Genomic DNA, 22,871 nt, shown 5'->3' on the forward strand with positions numbered 1-22,871 from the left:
AATTCTATCTAAATTTTATCTCTTTTCCATACTTGATTTTATAGATTAAAATATAGTAGAAGGGTTAAAAATTTTAAACAAAAATTTAATAATTATTTAATTTTATGATATTTTATTTTAATTAATTAAATCTTAAATTTTTTTATTTTAGATCAATTAAATTCTTAAATATATATTTTTATTTAATTAAATATTTTAATATTTATTTTTATTTCAAATGAATTTTAGATTAAAAAAATAAATATTAACTGTTAATAAATTTTTATTTAATAAACATTTAAATTATAAAATTAAATATTTAAAAGTTAAGATAATTTAATAAAATAATAAAAAATTTTATTAGAAGATTCTTTTTTGGACATTGCAACAAATTCCACATGATGCTGTACAATTTAAATTCTTAATTTTATTTTTTTGAATTCGATAATTATTTTATATTTAGATTATTTTAAAATTAAATCAGATCAGACTTTAAAAAGGAAAGAAATTTTTTTAATACATATTTTTTTCATTTACAAAATTTAAAATCAAAATTTTACTTAAAAAAAATCAAACTTTTTATTTTTCGAACTAATAATAATTTAAATTCTCATAATTCATTTCTAGATTTGTTTAGTCCCAAAGATGTAGTGCCGTTTCCTCCTTTTAGCGTATAAAAATATCCGTCATCTCTCAACCCATCAAAGCCAAACCCAAAATTTCATCTTCCCACTACAAATTACACTTGGAATATTCTTTCTCTGGATATTTTCAACGGCAACATGCGTCATGGTAATTACCTTATTATTCTTTTTCTTTAATTTCTGATGGTAAAGTTCCCTGGTTTTTGTAATTTTTTGTTAAAATCTCAGCAGAGGATGGCCATGGCAAAGTCATCATCACCGGCGTCCTTGCTGCCTTTGTCATCGGAGCCATAGCAGCAGCCGCCGCAAGTTACTACCGGCGGAATAGTAATCCTGTTAAGGATCAAAGTATCATTCCACTGCTAGTAAGAACAGAGTCAGGCCGAGTTAGAAACCTGGAAAGATTCTCCCACTATGTTGGTATATATCCTTTATATTTAGCTTGATTTCCCCACTTTACTTGGCTGATACTAAGGGTGTAATCAGCTGATATACTACGTCCCAGATTGGTTCGACTCGCAAATTTGATGCTTTAAGCTCAATTCGAGCTTGATCAAATTTTATTTTTCATGCCGAAATTCAGATCGTGATAATTGAGTCGAGCTTAGATCGATGGACTCCATTAAATTCAATAACATATACATTACATATATTATAAAATATAAATTAGATTAAATTTGCAAACTTATCAAATTAGATATTAAATTATTTAAATTTGACTTGATTCTTCAACTATAAACGATTTGAATTTAAGTTTTTTGTCGAATTGAGCTTAAATAATTCACAAATAGTTTGATTCAAATTACATTTTTAACTGGTACAAAACAAATAAACCTTTTTTTATTTTCTTTTTGTAACAAGGTGTAAAGAAATGCTTATTTGTTGATTTTGGGTTTGGGATGCAGCTAGGCAACTGGGATTTGTAGATGCAAACGAGTGTCCACAGCTGTGCAAGTTGGCTCATAACTATCTGATGAAACCCAAAGATTGCGAGGTTAGCATCCTTGAATATTTTGGTGATGAACCAGAAGCTAAGGCTTTGTACGTAAAGCTAATGGAGGAGTTTGAGAGATGCATCCTTAGTTATTTTGCTTTCCATTGGAGCCATGCTCCAAACATGATTGGCCAGGTATATATGAACCAGAATTGTTTGGATCGAATTAATCCCAAAATAATTTAATTGATGATTTCATAATTAAATTTGTTTGAATGGCAGGCTTTGGGTGTTGAATCTGAGAAGAAAACAAAGCTAAAAGACTTTGTAATGGCAGCTACAAGGTGGTTTTAATTTCGTTGCCTTTAGCCTTCAATACATATTTTTATGTTATTGTCTTTAATTTTTAAATAGTATATATTTCTAATTATAACACAAAACCTAAGCTAGATAGTTCATGTCAAATACGAATAATTTGTTTTGATATATTAAATATAAAATATATTTTTAAAATTTTTATTAAATTTATAAACGTTTGCTAAAATTTTTAAATTGTGTTATTTTTATGTTTTTTATATCATTTTTATATTATATTATTATATTATATTTAAAATTAATATTAATATTAATATTTTCTAATTTTTTTAAAAAGAAAATACATTAATAGAAAGGACTGTACAAGGAATTAAACCACAAACCATAGGATCAAATTTGTTCAAAAGGGCTTTTTAGGTTTTTTTTTTTTTTTGGCCAGAAAACTTTTAGGATCCAAAGTTGATTTTATTCAACTTTACTATTAAATAATAAAAATTGAAATTTCAATTTAAAAGTATATTTTAAAAACTCAAACTAAACTCTGAAAGAAGTATTTTTTTTAATTTAAACAATTTTTGTAAGTAAAATTATTTTATTATTTTTATATTATTAAAATTTTATTATTTAATGATTTTTAAACATTTTAATTTATCATAATATTTTTACAATAATATTAAATGCTTAGAATTTTTAAATTATATTTTTATTACATTTTAAAACATATTTTCTTCAATTAAATTTTTTTTAACTGTCACAATAATTAAAACCAATCATTAAATAATCAGTTTGGCTGTGAGTCTATAACCTTTTTAGGTTTTTGTCGCCTCACAACTATTGAGGTAAGATACTGACATATTGAAATATTGAGGTACTGTTACCTGTACCCCATAAATAGGTGCAAGAACAAATTTTTTTTATTCAGCAGCAAAAAAGTTTTGAACTTTATCCTGTACAATTTTTTAATTTTTTAAATAAATCTATTTACGTTAAATTTAATAAGTTTATTAAATTTTTTTTTTTAATAATTTTTAACAAGTTTGAACTTAAATATAAAATAAAATACTCTTTTTACTACTTTATCTAATCATATGTTTATATGCTAGTACATTTTTGAGTTTTTTTGTTAATGTACTATTTAAATATGATGATTTATATATTTATGTTATATAAAACATTAAAATTTATATATTTATATTATATTTTATATAAAAATTATGAATTATAATTTATATCTAATGAAATATATATTTTTTATTTTGTTAAATCTAAATATAATTATTATTAAAATTTTAAATTATCTTATTTTATATTTATATCATATTATTATATTAAATTTTAAATTATAAAATCTAATATTATTAATATGATGTACTATGTCTCCCATCACTTATTGAGCAGTATTATATAAAATTCTTTAATGTACTATTAATATGATGTACTATGTCTCCCATCCACTATTGAACAGTAATGTAACAAAATATATAAAAATCTAAATTAAAATAATAAAAAAAACTTTAAATGATAAATTTTTATATTTTTATTATATCAAAAAAAGTTTTTAATTTTTTACTTTATATTTAAATAAATCTTTATATTTTAATTTAAATTTAAATTAACTTTTAATATAAATAAATTTTTTATTTGAAATAAGAATATACTTGAATATAAATTAAAAAGGAACGACTTTATTAAATTATTTAGATTAAATAATTTTTAACCTAATATTATTAATGATAATTTTTTTATTGTAATTTATTTTATTATCATTGTTACTTTTATATCTAAATATATATAATATAATTAATTTTAATTTTATCGTTGTATTAATTAATCTTATTTTTATAATTGTTTTTAATCTAATTGAAACCAGTCCAATCCAAAAAGTAAGAAAGATGGAATTTATCAATTAAAAGGACTTGTTTTTAAAATATTTTGGATTGAATATTGATTTGGTTTGTTAAAGGCAGAAGAGATTTGAGAGGGTGACCAAGGATTTAAAGGTGACTAGGTTGTTCTCCACATTGGTAGAGGAGATGAAAGCGATGGGACGAGTCGACGACGAATCAAAATACACGGACGTAATGGTGCCCGTGGCTCACAGCCAGAGGAGTCCCGTCCTCTTGCTTATGGGGGGCGGTATGGGGGCTGGAAAAAGCACTGTTCTCAAAGATATACTCAAAGAGTAAGACTAGCAGCCAATTCAACGTCCCCTTTAAAATAATCAGCATTATTGCAACGATTGTGTGGTAAGCAATATTGCATGATGAAATCTGGACATTGAAAAAAATAGAGATTATATATAGTACCAAACAAGTTGTCACTCACCAGAGTTACTCCGGGTTTACATTTTTTTTATCAATCAGGATTTGGTTTTTGTGTTAGGTATATTTCCAGAGGAAAATTTTGGAGGATACTCGTAACTGTATTATAAAAAAACCTTTGATGAAAGAGAGTGGAGCTTAATAAAATTGAGATATTATATATTAAGTATTGATGTTGTAATTGGCAGATCATTCTGGGTAGGAGCTGAAGCAAATGCTGTGGTTGTAGAGGCAGATGCATTCAAAGAAACAGATGTTATATACAGAGCTCTGAGCTCTAGGGGTCACCACAATGATATGCTTCCAACAGCTGAACTAGTAAAAATTCTCTCCAACTTTCAATTTTCTTAGCTGCCATTGATGCTTTTTAAGCACATCAATTACTACTTAAATAAGTTACTTATATTTGAAGTGTATATATGTACACTTATCTAACCAGGTTCACCAATCCTCCACTGATGCTGCATCATCACTGCTAGTAACAGCATTGAATGAAGGTCGTGATGTGATAATGGATGGGACTTTATCATGGGAGCCTTTTGTTGAGCAGACAATTGCCATGGCTCGAAACGTTCACAAATACCGTTACAGGATGGGGGTTGGCTACAAGGTGGCTGAAGATGGCACCATTACTGAAAACTATTGGGAACAGGTAAAAGAAGAGGAGAAGAATCAAGAAGAAAATGCTGATCATCAGACACACAGGAAACCATACAGAATAGAATTGGTTGGGGTGGTTTGTGATGCATATCTAGCTGTTGTTAGAGGAATAAGGTAATTGGCGGTTGCCACTTTGATTAATAGTCATCATTCAGAAGAAATTTATTGCAGATTTGGATTGAATATTGGCTTATATATATGTTTGGGAAACTGTGCAGGAGAGCTATAATGGAGAAAAGAGCAGTGAGAATAAATTCGCAGTTAAAATCACACAAAATGTTTGCAAGTGCATTTCCAAGATACTGCCAACTTGTTGACAATGCCAGGCTCTACTGCAACAACGCTGTGGGAGGCCCAGCAAAGGTAAAAAAAAAGCTTATCGATTAGGGATGATTCCTTCACTTTGGTCAGCTTCTCCTATCCATCAACAATTATCACCGATTAAGTCTTCTTAATTATTTGTTGAGTAATCTGTGTTGTTTTTTTTTTTGCTCTCTTAACATACATTTTTATATATACAAATGCAGTTGATAGCATGGAAAGATGGAGCTAACAAGCTGCTGACAGATCCAGATGATATCAAATGCTTGTCAAATGTCAGCAACCTGAACCCTGGAGCAGAATCTGTATATGAGCTTTACAATGAGCCAAGTCCAGTAGACAAGCCTGGCTCGGTTTGGAAAGACATTGTTTTGTCCCCTTCAAGATCAAGCATTCAATTGGAGCTAAAAGCTTCCATTCAAAGAATGGAAAAATCCAACATTGAAACACACGAACAACTGTAACATAAGCAAAATCCAGTTTGAAACTCTCTCTCTCTCTCTCTCTCTCTATATATATATATATATATATTTATTTAGTTATTTATATGTATGTATCACCCTTTGGCAAACCCTTCAATTTTCCCTTCAGCTGATGTGGAAATTAGGTTTGTTTCAAAAGGGACAAACAATTGTCTAGTAAGTCTTGTGTCTTCCATTTTTGGTTGGTTTTTTCCCTCCTCAGGAATTTTATCATGGGTGTGCATCTACACAAAAAATGAATGTCTACTTCCAATGTATCGCTTAATGTAATTGTTAACAAATGATCAATGGTATTTTTTGTTTTTTTAAATTTTGGTGAAGGAAGATTCGAACTCCAATCTTTTAAATCCTGCAAATGCCATTTTCTATATTCTAAAGTAGATAGCCTAATATATGCAAATTAAGTTCTAGATTATCCATTTGAGTAGTCATTTGGTTTGCATAAAAATTTGCATTATGGGGATATATGCCTAAGCTTTGTAACTAAGTGTTGGAATTATAGTTATATAAATAGTATGGTCCAATTCAGAAGAACAAAAAAGAAAAAGTAAATTAAATTTTGATGCAACGGTTATTTCAATTAACAAAGAGATTAAATTTGATGAATGAAAATAATGATGATAGAGAGACTGAATATTATAGCAGACAAAACTATATATTTGGATGTAAATGTAATAATAATGGTAAAATTAGATATAATAATAAATTATCCAAAAAAAAAGTAGCCAACTACTATAAGCCTTCATTTTTCATTTTTATATTAAGGTACTCGACTGCCACAAGTGTAGTGAACCAATTGATCCTTCTCCTTCCGGTCAGAAATTGGAGGGAATTGGAACCAAAAACACTATTATATGCTATCAAAATACCTTTGACGGTCCAATTAGGCCGATAAACGAAATCCAAACTAACCCATAATGAAAAAGCTTTGGGGCTTGGGCACGTTCCTTGGACCAAGTTGAGTTAGCTTCCGAGCAAGATAGTAAAAAGTACCATTTGCCACCAATCTGACCAGATCGAACTTTGAAACTCAACCACTAAATCCAAACCAAGCCACAGGCCTAGGCCCAACCAAAGATAGACACTTTCCCTACCCTAATTTGAAATAACAAAACCCCAGGCCCTCAAAAGCAAACATTTCTGAAATCTGATTCTAGGGTTTTCAGCTATTCTATATATAAAACATACCCACTTCTTACACCTCAACAAAGTAAACCCTAGCTGCCACGCTTCAGCTTCAGAACCCAAAGCTTTCAACCATGGTGAATTATGTCTATCCCCTTCTTCTTCTTGTTCTTCTTCTCTGTTTTCTTCTTTTTCATTTTCTCTTACTGTGGGGTGAATGGGTAAATTTTGACAGGCGGATGTGGAGACAGAGGTGGCGGCGGCCGGAGTGCCCAAGAAGAGAACGTTCAAGAAGTTTAGCTTCAGAGGCGTTGATTTGGATGCTCTCCTTGATATGTCCACCGATGAACTTGTCAAGCTCTTCCCAGCTCGTGCTCGCAGAAGGTAATAAGGAAAAAAAAGATTCATCTTTGCAAATAGTTATTTTTTTGTTTGAGCTGAAAAGTGTGAAATTTTTTTTTATTGCTTCTATTATGTGATTGTAGGTTCCAGAGGGGTCTCAAGAGAAAACCCATGGCTTTAATCAAGAAGCTCCGCAAGGCGGTAATTTAATCTTTACTTTGCTCTTTCATTTTTTTTTATCTATTAATTTATTGGATTTTTGTTTAGTTCTAAAAGGTTGATGTTGGTTGTTGAGTTACTGGGGAGTGTTTATTTTATTTTGTTAAAAGTTTGAGCTTTGCCTGAGGCCTAACTGCCATAATGTTACTTGAAACTTGTGTTTATGCTTAAACAAAGATATGATTAGGGAATTTCTTATGTTAGGGTTATTGGTTCCATGACTCATAATTTCCTTTTATGATTTATCTTTTTCCATGGAGGGGGTCAATTTTCATTGGAAATGTATTTTGTAGCAAATCCTACCGGCTGAAGTTTGAGTCTTTTTTGTTATGTGTTGTAAATTGTTATTTTACTGGCTTTTTAAGCATTCAGTTCATTGTTTATGTTTGAAGTTATGTGCAAAGCCTTGAATGCGCTTGACAGAATATATAATCCTGATTTGATGAATTTTCGATTCTCAAGTTGTTCTACTTGCAAGTTACTCTCAACCTATGTTGGATGCGTGATAACTATCTGCTCCATTTTTTCTGCAATTTCTTAATTCATTTTCCTTTTAATTTTTCGCACTCATATTCATTTTCAGATAGTTATACTTGTCCAATTTTATGGTGATTCAAGTCCTAGGAGATTTTTAGTATTATCAAGATTACCTGATTATAACTCAATGTACAGTTTTTGTTGTAGAACTTTTGTTTGTTTGTTGCTGAATTGTCATTGTATCGGTTATCAGAATATTATCTTGAGTATCACTACTGTTTGATTGTTCTATTTAAGTCAACAATTATGCTTACATAATATTTGTTCTGGTGTATTGAATCAGAAAAGGGAGGCCCCACCTGGTGAGAAGCCAGAACCAGTTAGAACCCACCTACGTAATATGATCATTGTACCTGAAATGATTGGAAGCATTATTGGTGTGTACAATGGCAAGACATTCAATCAGGTTGAAATCAAGCCTGAAATGATTAGCCATTACCTTGCTGAGTTCTCTATTTCATATAAGCCAGTTAAGCACGGTAGACCTGGTATTGGTGCTACCCATTCTTCTAGGTTTATTCCTCTTAAATGAGCTGCTTTTCTGCAGCTTGGATACTTGTTCTGGTGTTACCATGAATGGATATTTAGTTGACCAATTTTTGTTTGTTGTACCTTTAGTATTATAATTAATGACAATTTTATATGTTTTCCTTTGTTATATTGGAGAATGAGACGTGCACTTTGCTCATGTTTTAAAGAGGTGCTTTGAAATGTTTCATTTATTTTTGTCCTAGTTGAATATGTCAATGATTTGGTAATTTTCCCACTGCTGGTCTTTGAAATTTATGCTATATAGTTTGTTAATTTAACTGCCTCTGGAAGATCTGATTTATAACTCGAATTTGATTAGTCGCAAAAAATAAAAAATGGTAATTTGTGTATTTATGTAGTGTTTTATATGAAAATTATGTCATAATCCGTTTTGGCATAAAAGACAAGCATATTTCTTGGTTTTTGTTAAATATATATATTGTTATTAAAATGTTGATTTGTGCTGTGGCATAACTGCTTATAAGTTCTGTCATTGGCAACAATAGTCAGCGTGTCGATACAAGAGTTGTTAAACACAATTTCTCTATTGGAGTCGCAGCAGGATCATTGTGAACAACACAGGTGAGAGTAAAAATGATGAATAAAAATAGATGAATGCCCAAATTTGTATTGTTCTTCCTATCCTCTAACGAGCAAATATAACCAAGTAATTTGCAACATTTAATGAATCAAAACATTACAGTAGTAGCAACAGTAGTTTTAACTAGGCTTTCTAATCTTTACCACATTTTTCAAACACCTATCGTCAGGAGAGCTGACTTTTTCCAAAGCCTATTTAAAAAAAAAAAAACTATTCCAGTTCAAGAGTGAAGACGATCTTTGCTCTTTTAAGTCAGATTGCATCACGGTGCAAGCAAAATCAGTCAATTCAAATTCAGAAGGTGAGAAACATTTTAGACAAATAAGAATTCTACCACAATTTTCAAACACCTAACGTCCAGAGAGCTGACTTTTTCCAAAGCCTATTTAAAAAAAAAAAAAAAAAAAAAAAAAAAAAAAAAAAAAAAAAACTATTGCAGTTCAAGAGTGAAGACGATCTTTGCTCTCTTAAGTCAGATTGCATCACGGTCCAAGCAAAATCAGCCAATTCAAATTCAGAAGGTGAGAAACATTTTAGACAAATAAGAATTCAAACCTGTTATTATTAGCAACTAAATTGGCCCATATTTCCCACGTTAGTAATTGTTACTGCTACACTTTTTAACTAAATTAATTAGTTTATGGTCTATTGACCTGATCTTTTTGCCCTTCTTCTATGTTCTTTGGTGACACTTGTGGTTTTCCATTGGTGTAAGATTAGAAAATTTGATCAACCTTCTTTTGTTTAGCATCTGGTTTCAACGTTCCTGAAGCTTCCTCTCAGCTTCTTGCAATGTTCTATTTACAGCGTTTTCTACTTCGGCACCTCCCATCTGTCAAAAAAGTGAACGTGACTAGGTTTACTATTAATAGTAGCACTATATTTAAACATTAAATCATATCTTTATGGTATTTTAATACAATTTTATATGTCAATATTTGGGTTTGGTATGATATAAAAATAATATAAAAAATATAAAAATGATATGATTTAAAATTTTAGTAAAAATTATATATAAATTTAATAAAAATAAAAAATATATATTTTGTATTTGATGTATTGATGTGATGTAATAAGTTTTATTTTTTATATGTGTTAAATATGAAATAGACGAATAAAAATTGACTGACCTAATAAATGTTGAAGGGTGAACTGTACGGTATTTACATGCATAAGATGAATCAATATTAAGGAAGAAACAGGGTAAACCTCAGTTTCAATATCGATCACTGCAAGGAATTCTTGATTAGTAAACTTTGACTGAATCATTCTGGGTTTCGAACCCAATTGCTTCAAGCATTTCAAAACCGCCAACATGGAATCAATCCCAGATTTTGGATTGACTATCCTGACTCTAATCTTGGTTCCTTCAGTATGTTGGTTCTCGTTCATTGCAGCCAATGTTGCCTGCAGCTCATTGTTTCTCCCCTCCAGATCCTTCTTTAGCCATTCCAGCTCCTGAACTCTCTTGATTGCCGTTTGAACAATCGAGTTCTTATCATTCTGCAATGAAAGATCAAAGCAATGCTCAAGGAACACAACATAAATAATTAGTAGTTATAAAAAACAAACGATACCAAACCTTGGTGCCAAGAGGGAGCATGGAATGCAAGTCAAAGTAGCTTCTTTTCTGCTTCTCTCTTCTCTTTCTCTCATTCATCATGTGATGGAAACTCCTCTCTTTCTGGGTGTCTTTGGTTTCTGTCGTTGTACGCCAACTCTTCCTCAAGAATTCAATCATTCTCTTGTTCGCGTTTCCAGAGCTAACTCCATTGGTACAACCTGCAGGACTCTGTAACCTCAGTTCAATTTTAGGTGTATTTGCATATGGCACAAAAGCACTTCGGCCGACAGGTGGAGCAGGGGTAGTTTCATACCAGAAGGTTTCACCCTGCAACAGTTGTTTTATCAACTGGTCCATGGCTTGTCCTTTTGCTTTACCGGGAATTTTTCATATCTTGACTCGAAACGTTTATATATAACGCTCTTCCATTGTCCTGGATTGCTTGATTTCTCTGAGTTGCAACTCATTTAAGACATACTACAAACGTGGTCAAAATATGTTCATTTCCCTTTTTTATGGGTCTTTCTTGGCGAATTGGAATTGGTCAAAGAATACCCAAGTAGTCAAAGAATACCCAAGTAGTCAAAGGGTTTTGGTTGAAACTAGGATGAGTCTTGTTTTTCCACGCTTAGTTAGCCCACAAGAATTGCCCATGGGAATGGGAGTCGGGCCTTGAAATGAAGTCCTAACCTTTGATGTCAAGATCAAGGCGTCAGGTAATTGCCCACATTCGAGGGTTTTGAAGCGTTGATTTCGAAACTTGTTTTGGCTGATTCTGCTCTGACACTGAATTGGACAAGTCAAAGATAAGCTGACCACACTTCACTTATGGTCCTCTTCCTCTTCCTCTTTCTCTAATTTCTAGTTTATTTCTCTTGTGATGGAATGGCATATTAATCATGGAGATGAAATGGAGTCAAGAATGCAGAATGAAGCTGAGTTGGTGAAATACGCTGGAATGAAGCTGAGTTGGTGAAATGCGCTAGAATGCAGAAGGAAGCTGAATTTGTTAAGGACGCTGACAAACTGAAGCAGGTGTCAGCTGAAGGAGAGAAGAAATGCCAATGGCAGGCATGGGTTGCTCAGCTGCAGCAATTGAGTAGTTAGTTATGTGACATGTAGCTGTTAGTTACCGCCACGTGTTTTATTGTATCAGTTATATTATTGTTATTGAAATTATGATGTCAGTGAACTGAATAATCCATCTTGTATGCTTACATTTGACACGTGAATGAAAATTTACAAATTTCCTACTCCTATTTTCTAACTTTCTTCTCTCTTTTTTCTGGTCTCATCTCTTTCTTCTCTTAATTGTATTAGCTGAGCCATTAACAGATTATTCTGCTACATCTTTATTTCATTTTGTTTTTTTAAACTTAATAATTACGAATTACATTTTAAAATTTATTAATTAAATAAATAGATTACGAAAACAATAAAATTTTAAAAAAATTAATTTATGTTCGATTGGCTTACCGCATGATAAGATTTAGCATACATTCATCAATAATTTCTTAAATTCTTACTATTACACAAGTTCCTCGAATACCAGACATGGAACCTCGATATGCAAGTGGTTTGCGGCTATCAACAATCAATACAGTACAAATTTTGAGCCCTGATGACTTCCCCGAGATAGTGATGAAAACTTTATCTGCTTAATTCTAAATAACAGGGCTTTGGGAGATCAGGGGCACTAATTAATTACCTTGCCTGATCTTGCATATTTTTTCTAGAAATGATATGCCAGAAAGATTTGTACATAAACACAGAAGGCCTATGATCATTGATCTTTCGTCACTTCCCAGTAATTTAACACATCATCTGATTTCTCTACTTCATCAGTTTCGTTTCTTGATGTAAGGAAAAATGTGTGTGCAAGTGCTCAAAGAACATCAGATTCTATTCCGGATTCCTGCTGTTGGTTATGGAAAGGAAAATTTGTTTCAAAGTGGAGATTGTGAATTGATTTGTCATTTTCTTCTTCACCATCATTTTCACTGTCATATGTCCCAAGATATGCCTCATCTCCTTCGGAGTCCGGTAGAAGGCAGAAAAATCAAAAGAAACAAAATGTTAGATTAACTATCTTGCATCAAGTGGCAGCAGATCGAGAGAGAATTATTTTGACCTCTGTGTCATCATCATCAGTAGGATATGAAGAATCTATTCTTTCATAAAACTCGTCGTCTCCTTGGTCTTCCATGCTGTGCATTTGATCCTATCAAAGTGCAAGAAAGGTTAATGCATTTATATTCATGGCTACACTGGCCAACCAAATAAAAGCAAAAGCTAATATGCTACATAAGAAAACCATACTATTTCAGATCTTATTTTCTCCACTTTAGCCTGCAGAGCTGAAATATGCTTTAGTAGAGCCTGTTAAAACAGAATAAGTAGAAAAATGAGTCATTTCAGAGGTGTCTGCAATTTTAAGAGGTAAACTAAGGAGTTTTACATTAAAGGTGGAATTTCAAAAGCATAAGGGACATGCTATGTAGTTCCATATTTGCCAATGAAGGAGTTTCTGAAAGATACCTCACGTCTTTGAAGCTCAATTGAACGTGCCAAAGCCCTACTCTTTGTCAAAAGATTCCTTGGCCTTATTGTAGAAGGCCGGTCATAATCCTTTCCTCGGTAAACAATTATGGCGTATCCTTTGGAGATTCTATCAACTGAAACCAAAACTCCACCACTTTCAGCTTCAAGTGCTATTGCAATCTTTTTTACCTGATCGAAAGTTTTTGACTTCATGGTGATCTTAACCAACTCCCTGTATTTCCAGTGCAAGTGCATTTTTTCTATAGTACCATAAGAAACTCCACGTCTCCCTGAAGCAAGACATTAAACTCCCATATAAATCTCAAATTCTAGAAGGGAAGACTGATAACTCTTTGACAACGCGATATACCAAGAAGAAAGAAAGCTTTCATCCTCAACCTGAGCTTGCGAAACATAAACCTTTCCTCATCAGTTATGCTTTCAGGATCTGCCTGCCTGTCTACTGGTTTTAAATAATCCTCGGCCTTAGATAAAGCTCGTTCAGCTTTCAATAGCTTTCGCTCGGCCTGAACGGCAAAAGTTCCTCATTCACACCTATTTACCATCTAAATATACAAATCACAGATAATGGCAGTTATCAGAGTATAAAACTAAGAAATAATGCACGAAAACATAGTGACTGAGGATTCAAGGAACTCACAAAAGTTAGGTTTTTTTCAAGTTTCTTGACTAGGTTGGTGTTAAGGGCATTTTTAGGTTTGAAGGGCATAGTGATCTTTTTCTCATTAGAGGTTGCCAATAAACAATTAAGGGTATTTTGGATTTTTGGGACAACCTAACATATCAGACCAATTTGACATGTTTAGTGCCACATCAGCTCGGCTATATCACTATTATGTCCCATAAACCCCTCACCTTCTGTCTATAAATAAAAATATTTGCGTACTATCATTTCCTTCCATTCTATCTCTATTATATTAACCCTTTCTTACTTTCCTCTCATTCTGACCTCCTCTATATCAATCTTTTACTTGTATGTCGAAGTGCAAATGTAACGAATACTTTTTGCCTTTTCTTCTAACTACTCTATTCTCTATCTTGTATTTCTAGTATTCCTTTATATTAGAGCTCGACACAAACATTTGACATTTCAGGTAGGAAGTATTCATTCATTAGCTGAGCCATAAATCATACCACTCAGAAAGAGAGCTAATGAGAAAAAAGAGATAGTTGCTCCAACTGCAATAGAAACACATAATAGCCAACATTTGGGCTAACTTGCCCTATGACAAGCTAGTCCAATCATGGAGCAATTCCAAGCTTTGGCCGAGCAGATACAAGCCTGCAAGCAAATGTTACACACCATAACTCCACCTTGAGTTTCAAAGGTGCCTGCTTGGTCAACCTTGGTAGACAGGTTGTAGAAAGACAACCAAGTTATGAGAAAGTAGAAGCCTTTTTAGCCTTTAGGGAATAAGAGCATGCTATCCTGGCTGCCCACCTTTACCCTAGCTATATTTTGACTCATGCTACAACCCAAAAATCAAAATAAACTGACTTGGAACCCCAACCAATCAAAAATCAAAGAACTGAAGGGGAAGACTATTGTTTTTGAGGACGAGCTTAGGTTCTTAGAGACTTCGCCCTTTATTGAAGAAATTGATAGGGCCATGTCTCCAAAAAGATTCAAGATGCTGACCTTGAAAACTTATGATGGTACATCTGATCTTTTGATTATTTGGAGCTTTACAGAACTAATATCATGATACAAGATATAAATGAAGCACTGATATGTAAAGGACAGGCCACAACTCTTAAAAGGATAGCTTGGTCCTAGTATTGTAGCCTCAAGTTAAGGTCAATTACAACGTGCAAAAAAGCTTAGCCAATCCTTTCTTTCCTATTTTGTAAGTAATAAAAGAATTAAGAAAATGACACTAAGCCTGATATCAATTCATCAAGGTAGAAATGAATCTTTGAAAGATTACATTATGCATTTTAACACGGAGGCTTTAGAAGTGAAGGACTTAGAGCAGATGGTAGTTGTAGCTGCCTTAACAAGTGGACTCAGTGATAGAAAGTACCACTTTAAATTGACCTTGTCATTAAAGCCACAAAAAATGCTAGTCGATGTTTTACTTATTGCCGATAAGTAAATAAATGTTGAAACTACAATGAGAAATAACCGAGGTGAGAAAGGTTAATCCCCTTTCCTTGGCAGTAAAGGTGAAAGAGGCTTATTCTTTTCCTTAGTATGAAAAAAGGCAAAGATTTCTACGATCTTTTTCAAGAGAGAGATGACACAAGATTAAGAGCTCTAATAAAAAAAAAAACTATACTGCATTGAATACCTTTTGAGAGAGGATTCTAATTTAAATAGAGAGAAACCCAAAGCTCAAATGGCGGAAGCCATTGAAACAAAATACAAGAAGGGATTTGACCAAAAAATACATATTTCATAGAGACATAGGCCACAATACTGAAGACTGTGTTGATTTGAAGAATGAAATTGAGAATCTAATCAAGAGAGGCGAGCTAAAAAGGTTTGTGGACTGAAAAAGATAAGGTTAGAATAGGTCGAATTACAGAAGAAGGGATTGTAAAGAACCTACAAGGAATAAGGAAGACAGATGGGATAAAACAGGAGAAGAGAAGTTTAAAGGGATGAATAGAGGGAAAATGAAGGCTTAGTTGTCGATAATTGACCTATTATTGGAGTAATCAATGTAATCATTGGAGAAAGCTTTACCTTGGCCAAGAGAAAGTTTGATTATGGCTTGGTCATGGCCATTAGCTCTTCTGTAAAAAGGAAAAAGTATTGGAAGGATGAGTTGATCTCTTTCAACTCAGAAGATTTAGAAGGAATCCAATATCCTTATAATTATGCCATACTAATTATAGTTATGGTGTACAATTATGTAGTTAAGAGGATCTTGTTTGACAATGGAAGTTCGACCAATGTTTTGTATTATACCATTATAAAAAAGATGGGAATTAAAGAAGACCAATTACAACCAATCACTATCACTTTGATTGAATTTAGAAATGAGTAGGTACTAGTCAAAAGGAATATCAAACTTCTAATCTCCCTAGGAACTAAGCTAAAAACAATCACCTTGGTCATAGAGTTCATGGTCATAGATGTCCCATTAACCTACAACATGATATTGGGCTGACCTAGTTAGTCTGTTATGTGGCTTACAGGCTTAGCTCTCTACCTGAAAGTAAAGTTTCCAACACCTCATGGGGTTAGAGAAATTAGAGGAGATTAGTTCATGGCACAACAATGCTATGTTATGACGGTAAAAGGAAAGACTAAAAAGCAAAATGACATTTTAGCTAAGACTGAGGAGAGGGAAAAAGAGAAAGAAACAATAGAAATTGAAGAGGAATGAGAAAGCAAGGGTAAGTAACAACAATAGTAAAAAATCGATAAAAAAAAAGCTTGTTCTTAAGTCGCTTTAAGCTATTAAGGTCTATACTTGTGCAAACCATAATTTTTATAATTTTTGAACAGACTCTACAATAACTGAGCTCTTAAGTTGGCACACACATATACATGTCAATAAGACCAAGCTAATACGTTGATCGAATGAGAAATGAAATAAAAATACGTTTTTGTTTGGTTTTTCATTGCTACTACTTATCATTCCATTAACAACATATTAACTACCATGTTGGAATTTGTCCTCGTAGGATACAATCTTAACCTGATTGAGTAGAAATAAATACTTGATGAAAAATCAGAGATAGATGAAAATCAATTTGAATCGACAGAAGACCTTGTGTCTATACTATTCTAAGAGAGCACCCTAGAAAAATGCATGCAGATTAAGATTAAACTTGAACATAAAGAATAATTAATTCAAATTTTTAAAAATAATATTAACCTATTTACCTAGATGCCATCCGACATGCCAAGAATTGACCTCGAAGTGATGGTCCATAGGTTGCATACTAATTTGAGCACGAAACCAATTCGATAAAAGAAAAGAACTTTTGCCTCAGAAAGGCAAAAAACTATCGATGAGAAGGTCGGCAAGCTATTATAGGCATGTTTCATTAGGGAGGCCTATTACCCTAAGTGAATAGCTAACATGGTCATGATTAAGAAGCACAATGAAAAATGGAGAATGTGCATTAACTTTACTGATATCAACAAAGTTTGTCCAAAGGATAGTTTTTCTCTCTCCAGCATAGATTGACTAGTAGATAACAGTGTTGAACATGGCCTTTTTAGTTTCATGGGTACCTACTCTAGCTATAATCAGATCAAACTACTAAAAGAATGTGAGAAAAAAACAACATTCATCATTAAGAAAGGCCTTTATTGTAACAAAATCATGCCATTCGATCTAAAAAATATAAAAGTAACTTACCAGAGATTAGTCAACAAGGTATTCAAAAATCAGATTGATCGAAATATAAAGATTTATATAGATGACATAATAGTGAAGAGTAAGAGTTCGATTGAGCACTTAAAAGACCTAAAAAAGACTTTTAATACTCTGAAAAAATATAAAATAAGACTTAACCTAAGCAAATGTGCCTTTAGAGTCATGTTAGGCAAGTTCTTCAGCTTTATGATCAATAAAAAGGGGATAAAGGCAAACCTAAAAAAGGTTCAGGCCATCTTAGATATGAAAGCAACAAGCTCAATAAAAGAGGCACAAAGAGTAATAGGACGAATAGCTCTTCTAAGCAAGTTCATATCTAGGTCGATAGAGCATTGCTTGCCATTTTTCAAGATCTTCAAGAATATTTCTAACTTTAGATGGACTCCTTAATGTCAAAAAGCATTTGAAGAGCTCAAAGAATTTCTTTTCTCTCCATTCATTCTCTCTAAGTTGAGATTCGATGAGATATTATATTTGTATATAGCAATAACCAACCTAGCCATCAGTTTGGTATTGATTCGAAAAGAAGGAAAAAGGTAAATGTTAGTATATTTTGCAAGAAACATATTGATAGGGTCAGAAATAAAATATGCTAAGATGGAAAATCTGGCCTACGCAGTGGTTACATTAGCTAGAAAGCTCAGACCATACTTTTAAGCTCATATGATTTATGTGTTAATTGACTTACTACTCAGGTAGGTTTTGTAGAAACTAAAGTTGTCAGGTAGACTAATCAAATGGATAGTAAAATTTAGTGAATATGTCCTGCATATATATGCTCCCTAGGTTAGCCTAAAATCCTAATTCTTGACGGACTTTATTATGGAATGCACCTCAGCTTAGGCCAACGAGCGGCCTAAAAAAAGTAATGAAGTCAAAGAAAAGAAAATGTGGAACTTTTCATTGACAGATTGGCTATAGCCACAACAGTGGGGTTAGTCTTAATTTGATTAGCCTATAAGATTTACAATACCAGTTTGCCTTTATATTCGAATTCAAAACATCAAACTATGAGGTTGATTATAAGGCATTATTAGCTAGTCTAAGATTGGTAGTTAAAATGAATCTAAAATATATTATTGTGTATAATGATTTGTAGTTAGTGGTCGACCAGATAAATGGTGAGTTCAAAGCTAAAGAAAAGGGGATAAAGAGATACTTAGATAAAGCATTGGCTCTCATCACCATTTTTTACAAGGTTGAGGTAAAAAAAATATTGAGGTTATAGAACACATTGGCAGACTTATTCCTAAGCTGGCCTCAGGGATGATAACGAAAATTTTTTACCAAGTCTTGGTAGAAAAATTGACATAAAAAAGTATTGTGGAGAAACTGGTTAGACAGATTAAAGAAAAAGAATCATGAATAACCCCGATAAAAGGCATACTTGACCACGAGAGAATTGACTAAAGATAAAACCTGAGCTAAGGCCTTGGTAGGGAAAGCTCATTCATACACTATAATCAATGAGAAGCTATATAAGAGATCTTTCAGTCGACTTTACTTGAGATTCGTAGATGACAAAAAAATAAACTACGTCTTCAAAAAAATTCATGAAGGGACATATGAAAATTACCTCGAACCTTGATCACTTGCTACAAGGTGCTTAGATAGGGCTACTATTAGCCTACTATCAAGAAGAATGTAATTGACCTGATGAAAAGATGTGATAAATGCTAAAGATTTACCTATGTACAACATCTCCCATTGACTGAGCTCACTTATATTATCAACTTTTGGCCCTTTATGTAGTGAAAAACTGATGTCTTCAGACTATTCACCTTGGCCATAAGGCAAAAAAGCTTTGTTCTAATAGTAGTCGACTATTTTATGAAATGGATTGAGGTCGAGGTCCTAACTACAATGATGGAAATGTAGGTTGAGAAAATTACTATGAAAGAATATAGTCTACAGATTTGGCTTACCTCAGTCTATCATAACAGACAATGGTAAATAATTTGAAAATTTAAAGTTCAAATAGTGGTGCTCCAACCTTCACATTGACCTAAGATTTATGTCGATCACCCATCTTCAGTTTAATAGGCAAGCTGAAGTGCCTAATAAAACAATACTAGAAGCCCTTAAGAAAAGGCTAGATGAAGCTAAAGATTAGTGGGCCAACGAGTTTTTTAAAATTCTATATGCCTTAAGGATGACCATAAAGATCCTTATAAGATAGACTCCCTTCAATTTGGCATTTGGGATAGAAGTTATAGTGCTTATTAAGATTAGTCTCCCAAGCTTCTCGAATTAAAAGAGGAAAATAAAGATGCTTTTAAAATCGATCTAAATTTGATGGAAAAACAGAGCGATGTAGCTCTGACTAGAATAGTAGCCTACCGATAGATGTTCAATGCAAGATTATAAAGAAGAATAACTTAGTGCCTAAGAAGATTGAAACTTTAAAAGTAGATGGCCAAGGTGGCAAACTAGCCCTAACTTGGAAAGAACCTTACGTAGTAAAAAAGGTCATCTATGATGTGACCTACAAGTTACAAGACATGAATGGTAGTTCTATCCCAAGGACATAAAATGCAAAAAATTTGAAAGTTTACTACCAATAGCTTGGACAGAACCGAGCTTACACTTTAACTTGAAGATTATAGAATAAAGTTATTTGATTTCATTTATTATGAGTCATAAACTTGAGCTTTGGCTGATCTAACCTTAAAACCAACTAAGTTCGACTTGAGACTTAACATCAATTCAGATTCTCTAGTTAATTTAAGATATTCTTAAACAATTGATTAAATTCTATTAAGCTTGCCTACTCCGAACTGAGATTTGTTCATTAAATCATTATAGATTACTTAAACTTGACTTGTCCAAGCTAAAACTTAGTCATTATTTGGTGAATTGGTTAAAGCATAAATAAAGATAAAAGAGAAACAAATTGGAAAACTAAATTGAGACTTAAGTAAAAAAATCTTTCTATTTCATTGACAAAATCATCATCGAGTGAATAGAAAAAAAGATTGACAGAAGTTTCATAGGGTGATCAAATTTAAGGTATATACAAAAATTCCCGGACCACATACTTATAAAAAATTTCTTTCAAGAAAAAAAAAGAAAAAAATGAGCTCTTCACTCATTCCTTTGATCAATAGTAGCAGTAATAGGCCCTTTCTTGGCTTTAAGTGTTAAAGTAGCCTTTAGCTTGATGTCCATAGCCGCATCTTCATCTTCATCCTCATCCTCATCCCTTTTGGATTTTGGTGGTAGAGACCTTAACCTTAGGTTATAGAGACTGATGTCCAAGATGTCGAGGTTGAGGTTAGCGAACTTGAAACCCACTTCATCTTTGGCCAGTTCAAACATGTCGAAGACATTATTCTTTAAGAAATCCACTAGAAATTAAGTGTATCTCTCAAAGGCCATGAACTCTTGGATAGCCTCTTTCTTGCATTTTTCTTTGGCTTTTTGCTTGATTTCTATTTTTTTCTTCACCTCAATATCTAACTGAAATCTCAGCTTCGTTATCTTAGTTTAAGCCCCAATAAGCTTAAGTTGATATTACTCCTTCATTAACTCAGTCGAGGAATTTTTTATCTGTATCTCTTCAAGCTTGGCTACCATTTTGTTTAACTTTTTCTTATGCTCCAACTCCTTTTTATGTGAGATGGTAAGGCTGGACCATAGATTGGTCAAGGACTCAGTATTTTTTTTTTATTTTTTTGGCCTCAAACATTCAGGTCTATGTCAGCTTTTAGGACATATGCCATATTCATGTAGGCATGGTGCAGGGCTTAACTAGCACAAACGATAGGCTAAGGTAGAAACTTTTTATAGACTACAAAAGAAATCAAGCTCAAACTTAAAAAATAATAAAAATAACAATAGTATGGGAATCGGGTTGAAACATGACTTACTGCTTGGAGGGGTTATGACCTTAACAAACCTTTGGCCATGTTGACACTCTCCAACTGGTTCTTATTGGGAGTGTATTCCAAGCTTATGTAGAATTTTTCTAAGTTGGGTTTTAGAACTTAGGCTTTAAGGTTTTATATAGAGAAAGAGACCTACTAAGATCTCCCTATGCACCATTACCTTTTATTTGCCTTTGGCGACGATGGGAGCTTGAGCTAAGAAGCTTTACTTGTTGGGGTAAGGGTTTATTAGCTTATTCCCTATTAAAAAAGGGCCTTGAGCTGATGACTTATCTTTTCTTACCTTTCTTGGGCTTCAGTTCGTGCATGAACAAATGAAAATAAATTCCTTGGATGACTGAGAGGACATCTTTGCAAAAATGAGCTAAGAGTTAGAAAAAAAAGTAATAAAATTAAAGATCCTATGAGGTTACTTTACACTTACCCTAATACTTAGACTCGTTTACTACTTCATATGAGGCAACTTATATACATATATAACTAACTCTTCCCTTTAAGTGAAGTTTATTATTTTATCCCTATCTGCGAAGTTAAAATATGGAGAGAATAATGGGCACGTCATCATAAATCCTAAGCTCTTTCAAAATCTCCCATACCTTAAGCTTACCATCCTTATTCTTTTATTTTTTTGATACAGAGGAAGAGTAGCTTCTAATTTTTTATTCAACTTGAAGAATTCGTGAATAACTTTTTTGCTAGATGAGTTATGGCATAATACCATCTTTTATCACATGGATGTTTTTTAACCGAAAGAAACTCTCTGAATAGAGAGAGGGAAGAAAAAATACCTAAATATTGCTAAAAAGTAATGAATGCAACTATATACCAAAATGAATTGAAAGTGAGCTGGGTATGTGTTAAATTATAAGAAATTTTTTTTTCAGTAAACAAAACATGAAAAGGGAACCTTAAACCAGCCACTATTGAGTCTCTTAATTTGCCAATTCTTATTAAAAGTATGCAAGGAATTTTTATCAATGAATATAATAAAAAATATATCACTTACTCGAAAAAGAGATAATTGGATAAGTGATTGTTTGATTACATGTATTGAAAGAAATATATTTTATAATATTGAAAATGAAACAATTATATAATAATTTTAAAATATAAAAACTCTTTGTGGTAATTGTGAAAAATATATTTACATTGAATAATTATTTTTATTAATTTTTCTTAATTTTTTGTAATGACATTGTTATTACATAATATTATGTATGAAAATTTTATATTTTGTGTGTTATAAAAAATAATGCTCCTCAAGTTTTTTTTTTGTATGTTTCCTTGGATATTTATAAAGATTAAAAGAATGTTTTAACCTTAGCGTATTTTATATTAAATTTTTAATTTTTTTTTATAAAATTGATGTTTTATGATTTTAATATAAAAAAAATCAAAAGTACATATGAAGTTTTTTAAAAAATAGTAAGAGTATTGAGTATTATAAAAAACATAGTTGTTTTGAGAGTTCAAAGAAAAAGATGAACAAAATAAATAAGATGTATGTTAT

General features: G+C 32.2%; 3 protein-coding genes and 1 long non-coding RNA gene across 7 annotated transcripts; 3 read left to right on the forward strand and 1 right to left on the reverse strand.

The window, feature by feature from the left end:
- Positions 1-610: 610 nt before the first annotated feature.
- LOC111279320 (calmodulin calcium-dependent NAD kinase-like) lies at positions 611-5,964 on the forward strand. Of its 2 annotated transcripts, none has more exons than XM_089756653.1 (9): positions 611-771; positions 855-1,043; positions 1,529-1,752; positions 1,840-1,901; positions 3,836-4,054; positions 4,382-4,511; positions 4,633-4,967; positions 5,072-5,216; positions 5,381-5,964. In XM_089756653.1, the coding sequence occupies exons 1-9, from the start codon at positions 762-764 to the stop codon at positions 5,636-5,638; spliced, it is 1,572 nt and encodes a 523-aa protein (XP_089612779.1). In that variant the 5' UTR covers positions 611-761; the 3' UTR covers positions 5,639-5,964. The 2 variants fall into 2 exon arrangements, with proteins under 2 accessions (XP_089612779.1, XP_022722079.2); XM_022866344.2 differs by having other exon boundaries at positions 624-771; positions 852-1,043.
- An 804-nt stretch (positions 5,965-6,768) lies between these two features.
- Positions 6,769-8,537, forward strand: LOC111279656 (small ribosomal subunit protein uS19x). Its single transcript, XM_022866632.2, has 4 exons — positions 6,769-6,918; positions 7,017-7,165; positions 7,267-7,324; positions 8,163-8,537. The coding sequence occupies exons 1-4, from the start codon at positions 6,916-6,918 to the stop codon at positions 8,409-8,411; spliced, it is 459 nt and encodes a 152-aa protein (XP_022722367.1). The 5' UTR covers positions 6,769-6,915; the 3' UTR covers positions 8,412-8,537.
- Positions 8,538-9,005: 468 nt separating this feature from the next.
- On the reverse strand, positions 9,006-11,027 carry LOC111279655 (transcription factor bHLH92-like). Of its 3 annotated transcripts, XM_089756289.1 has the most exons (4): positions 10,889-11,027; positions 10,594-10,793; positions 10,142-10,514; positions 9,006-9,843 (listed from the first exon to the last, which is right to left on the reverse strand). In XM_089756289.1, exons 2-4 carry the CDS (start codon positions 10,750-10,752, stop codon positions 9,809-9,811), a joined length of 567 nt encoding a protein of 188 aa, XP_089612415.1. In that variant the 5' UTR covers positions 10,753-10,793; positions 10,889-11,027; the 3' UTR covers positions 9,006-9,808. The 3 variants fall into 3 exon arrangements, with proteins under 3 accessions (XP_089612415.1, XP_022722365.2, XP_022722366.2); XM_022866630.2 differs by having other exon boundaries at positions 10,594-11,015; XM_022866631.2 differs by having other exon boundaries at positions 10,221-10,514; positions 10,594-11,009.
- Positions 11,028-11,169: 142 nt separating this feature from the next.
- LOC149510853 (uncharacterized) lies at positions 11,170-11,828 on the forward strand. The gene is made up of 2 exons (XR_016334629.1): positions 11,170-11,406; positions 11,504-11,828. It is a non-coding gene; the product is annotated as an uncharacterized LOC149510853 (long non-coding RNA).
- The last annotated feature ends 11,043 nt before the right edge of the window (positions 11,829-22,871 follow it).

The sequence above is a fragment of the Durio zibethinus genome, chromosome 27 (assembly GCF_047325235.1).
Source record: "Durio zibethinus cultivar Kanyao isolate XHJ-2024 chromosome 27, ASM4732523v1, whole genome shotgun sequence".
NCBI classification, from domain to species: domain Eukaryota; kingdom Viridiplantae; phylum Streptophyta; class Magnoliopsida; order Malvales; family Malvaceae; genus Durio; species Durio zibethinus.

Excerpts from the sequence above, each read along its gene's own strand:
- LOC111279320 (XM_022866344.2), top strand. Across the intron at positions 1,044-1,528 it reads AAGATTCTCCCACTATGTTG|CTAGGCAACTGGGATTTGTA; the intron begins GTATATATCCTT and ends TTTGGGATGCAG. Across the intron at positions 4,968-5,071 it reads GCTGTTGTTAGAGGAATAAG|GAGAGCTATAATGGAGAAAA; the intron begins GTAATTGGCGGT and ends GAAACTGTGCAG.
- LOC111279656 (XM_022866632.2), top strand. Across the intron at positions 7,166-7,266 it reads CCAGCTCGTGCTCGCAGAAG|GTTCCAGAGGGGTCTCAAGA; the intron begins GTAATAAGGAAA and ends ATGTGATTGTAG. Across the intron at positions 7,325-8,162 it reads TCAAGAAGCTCCGCAAGGCG|AAAAGGGAGGCCCCACCTGG; the intron begins GTAATTTAATCT and ends GTATTGAATCAG.
- LOC111279655 (XM_022866630.2), bottom strand. The coding sequence starts at position 10,932 with ATGGACCAGTTGATAAAACAACTGTTGCAGGGTGAAACCTTCTGGTAT. Across the intron at positions 10,515-10,593 it reads TGCTCCCTCTTGGCACCAAG|AATGATAAGAACTCGATTGT; the intron begins GTTTGGTATCGT and ends CTTTCATTGCAG. Across the intron at positions 9,844-10,141 it reads CACCCTTCAACATTTATTAG|ATGGGAGGTGCCGAAGTAGA; the intron begins GTCAGTCAATTT and ends CTTTTTTGACAG.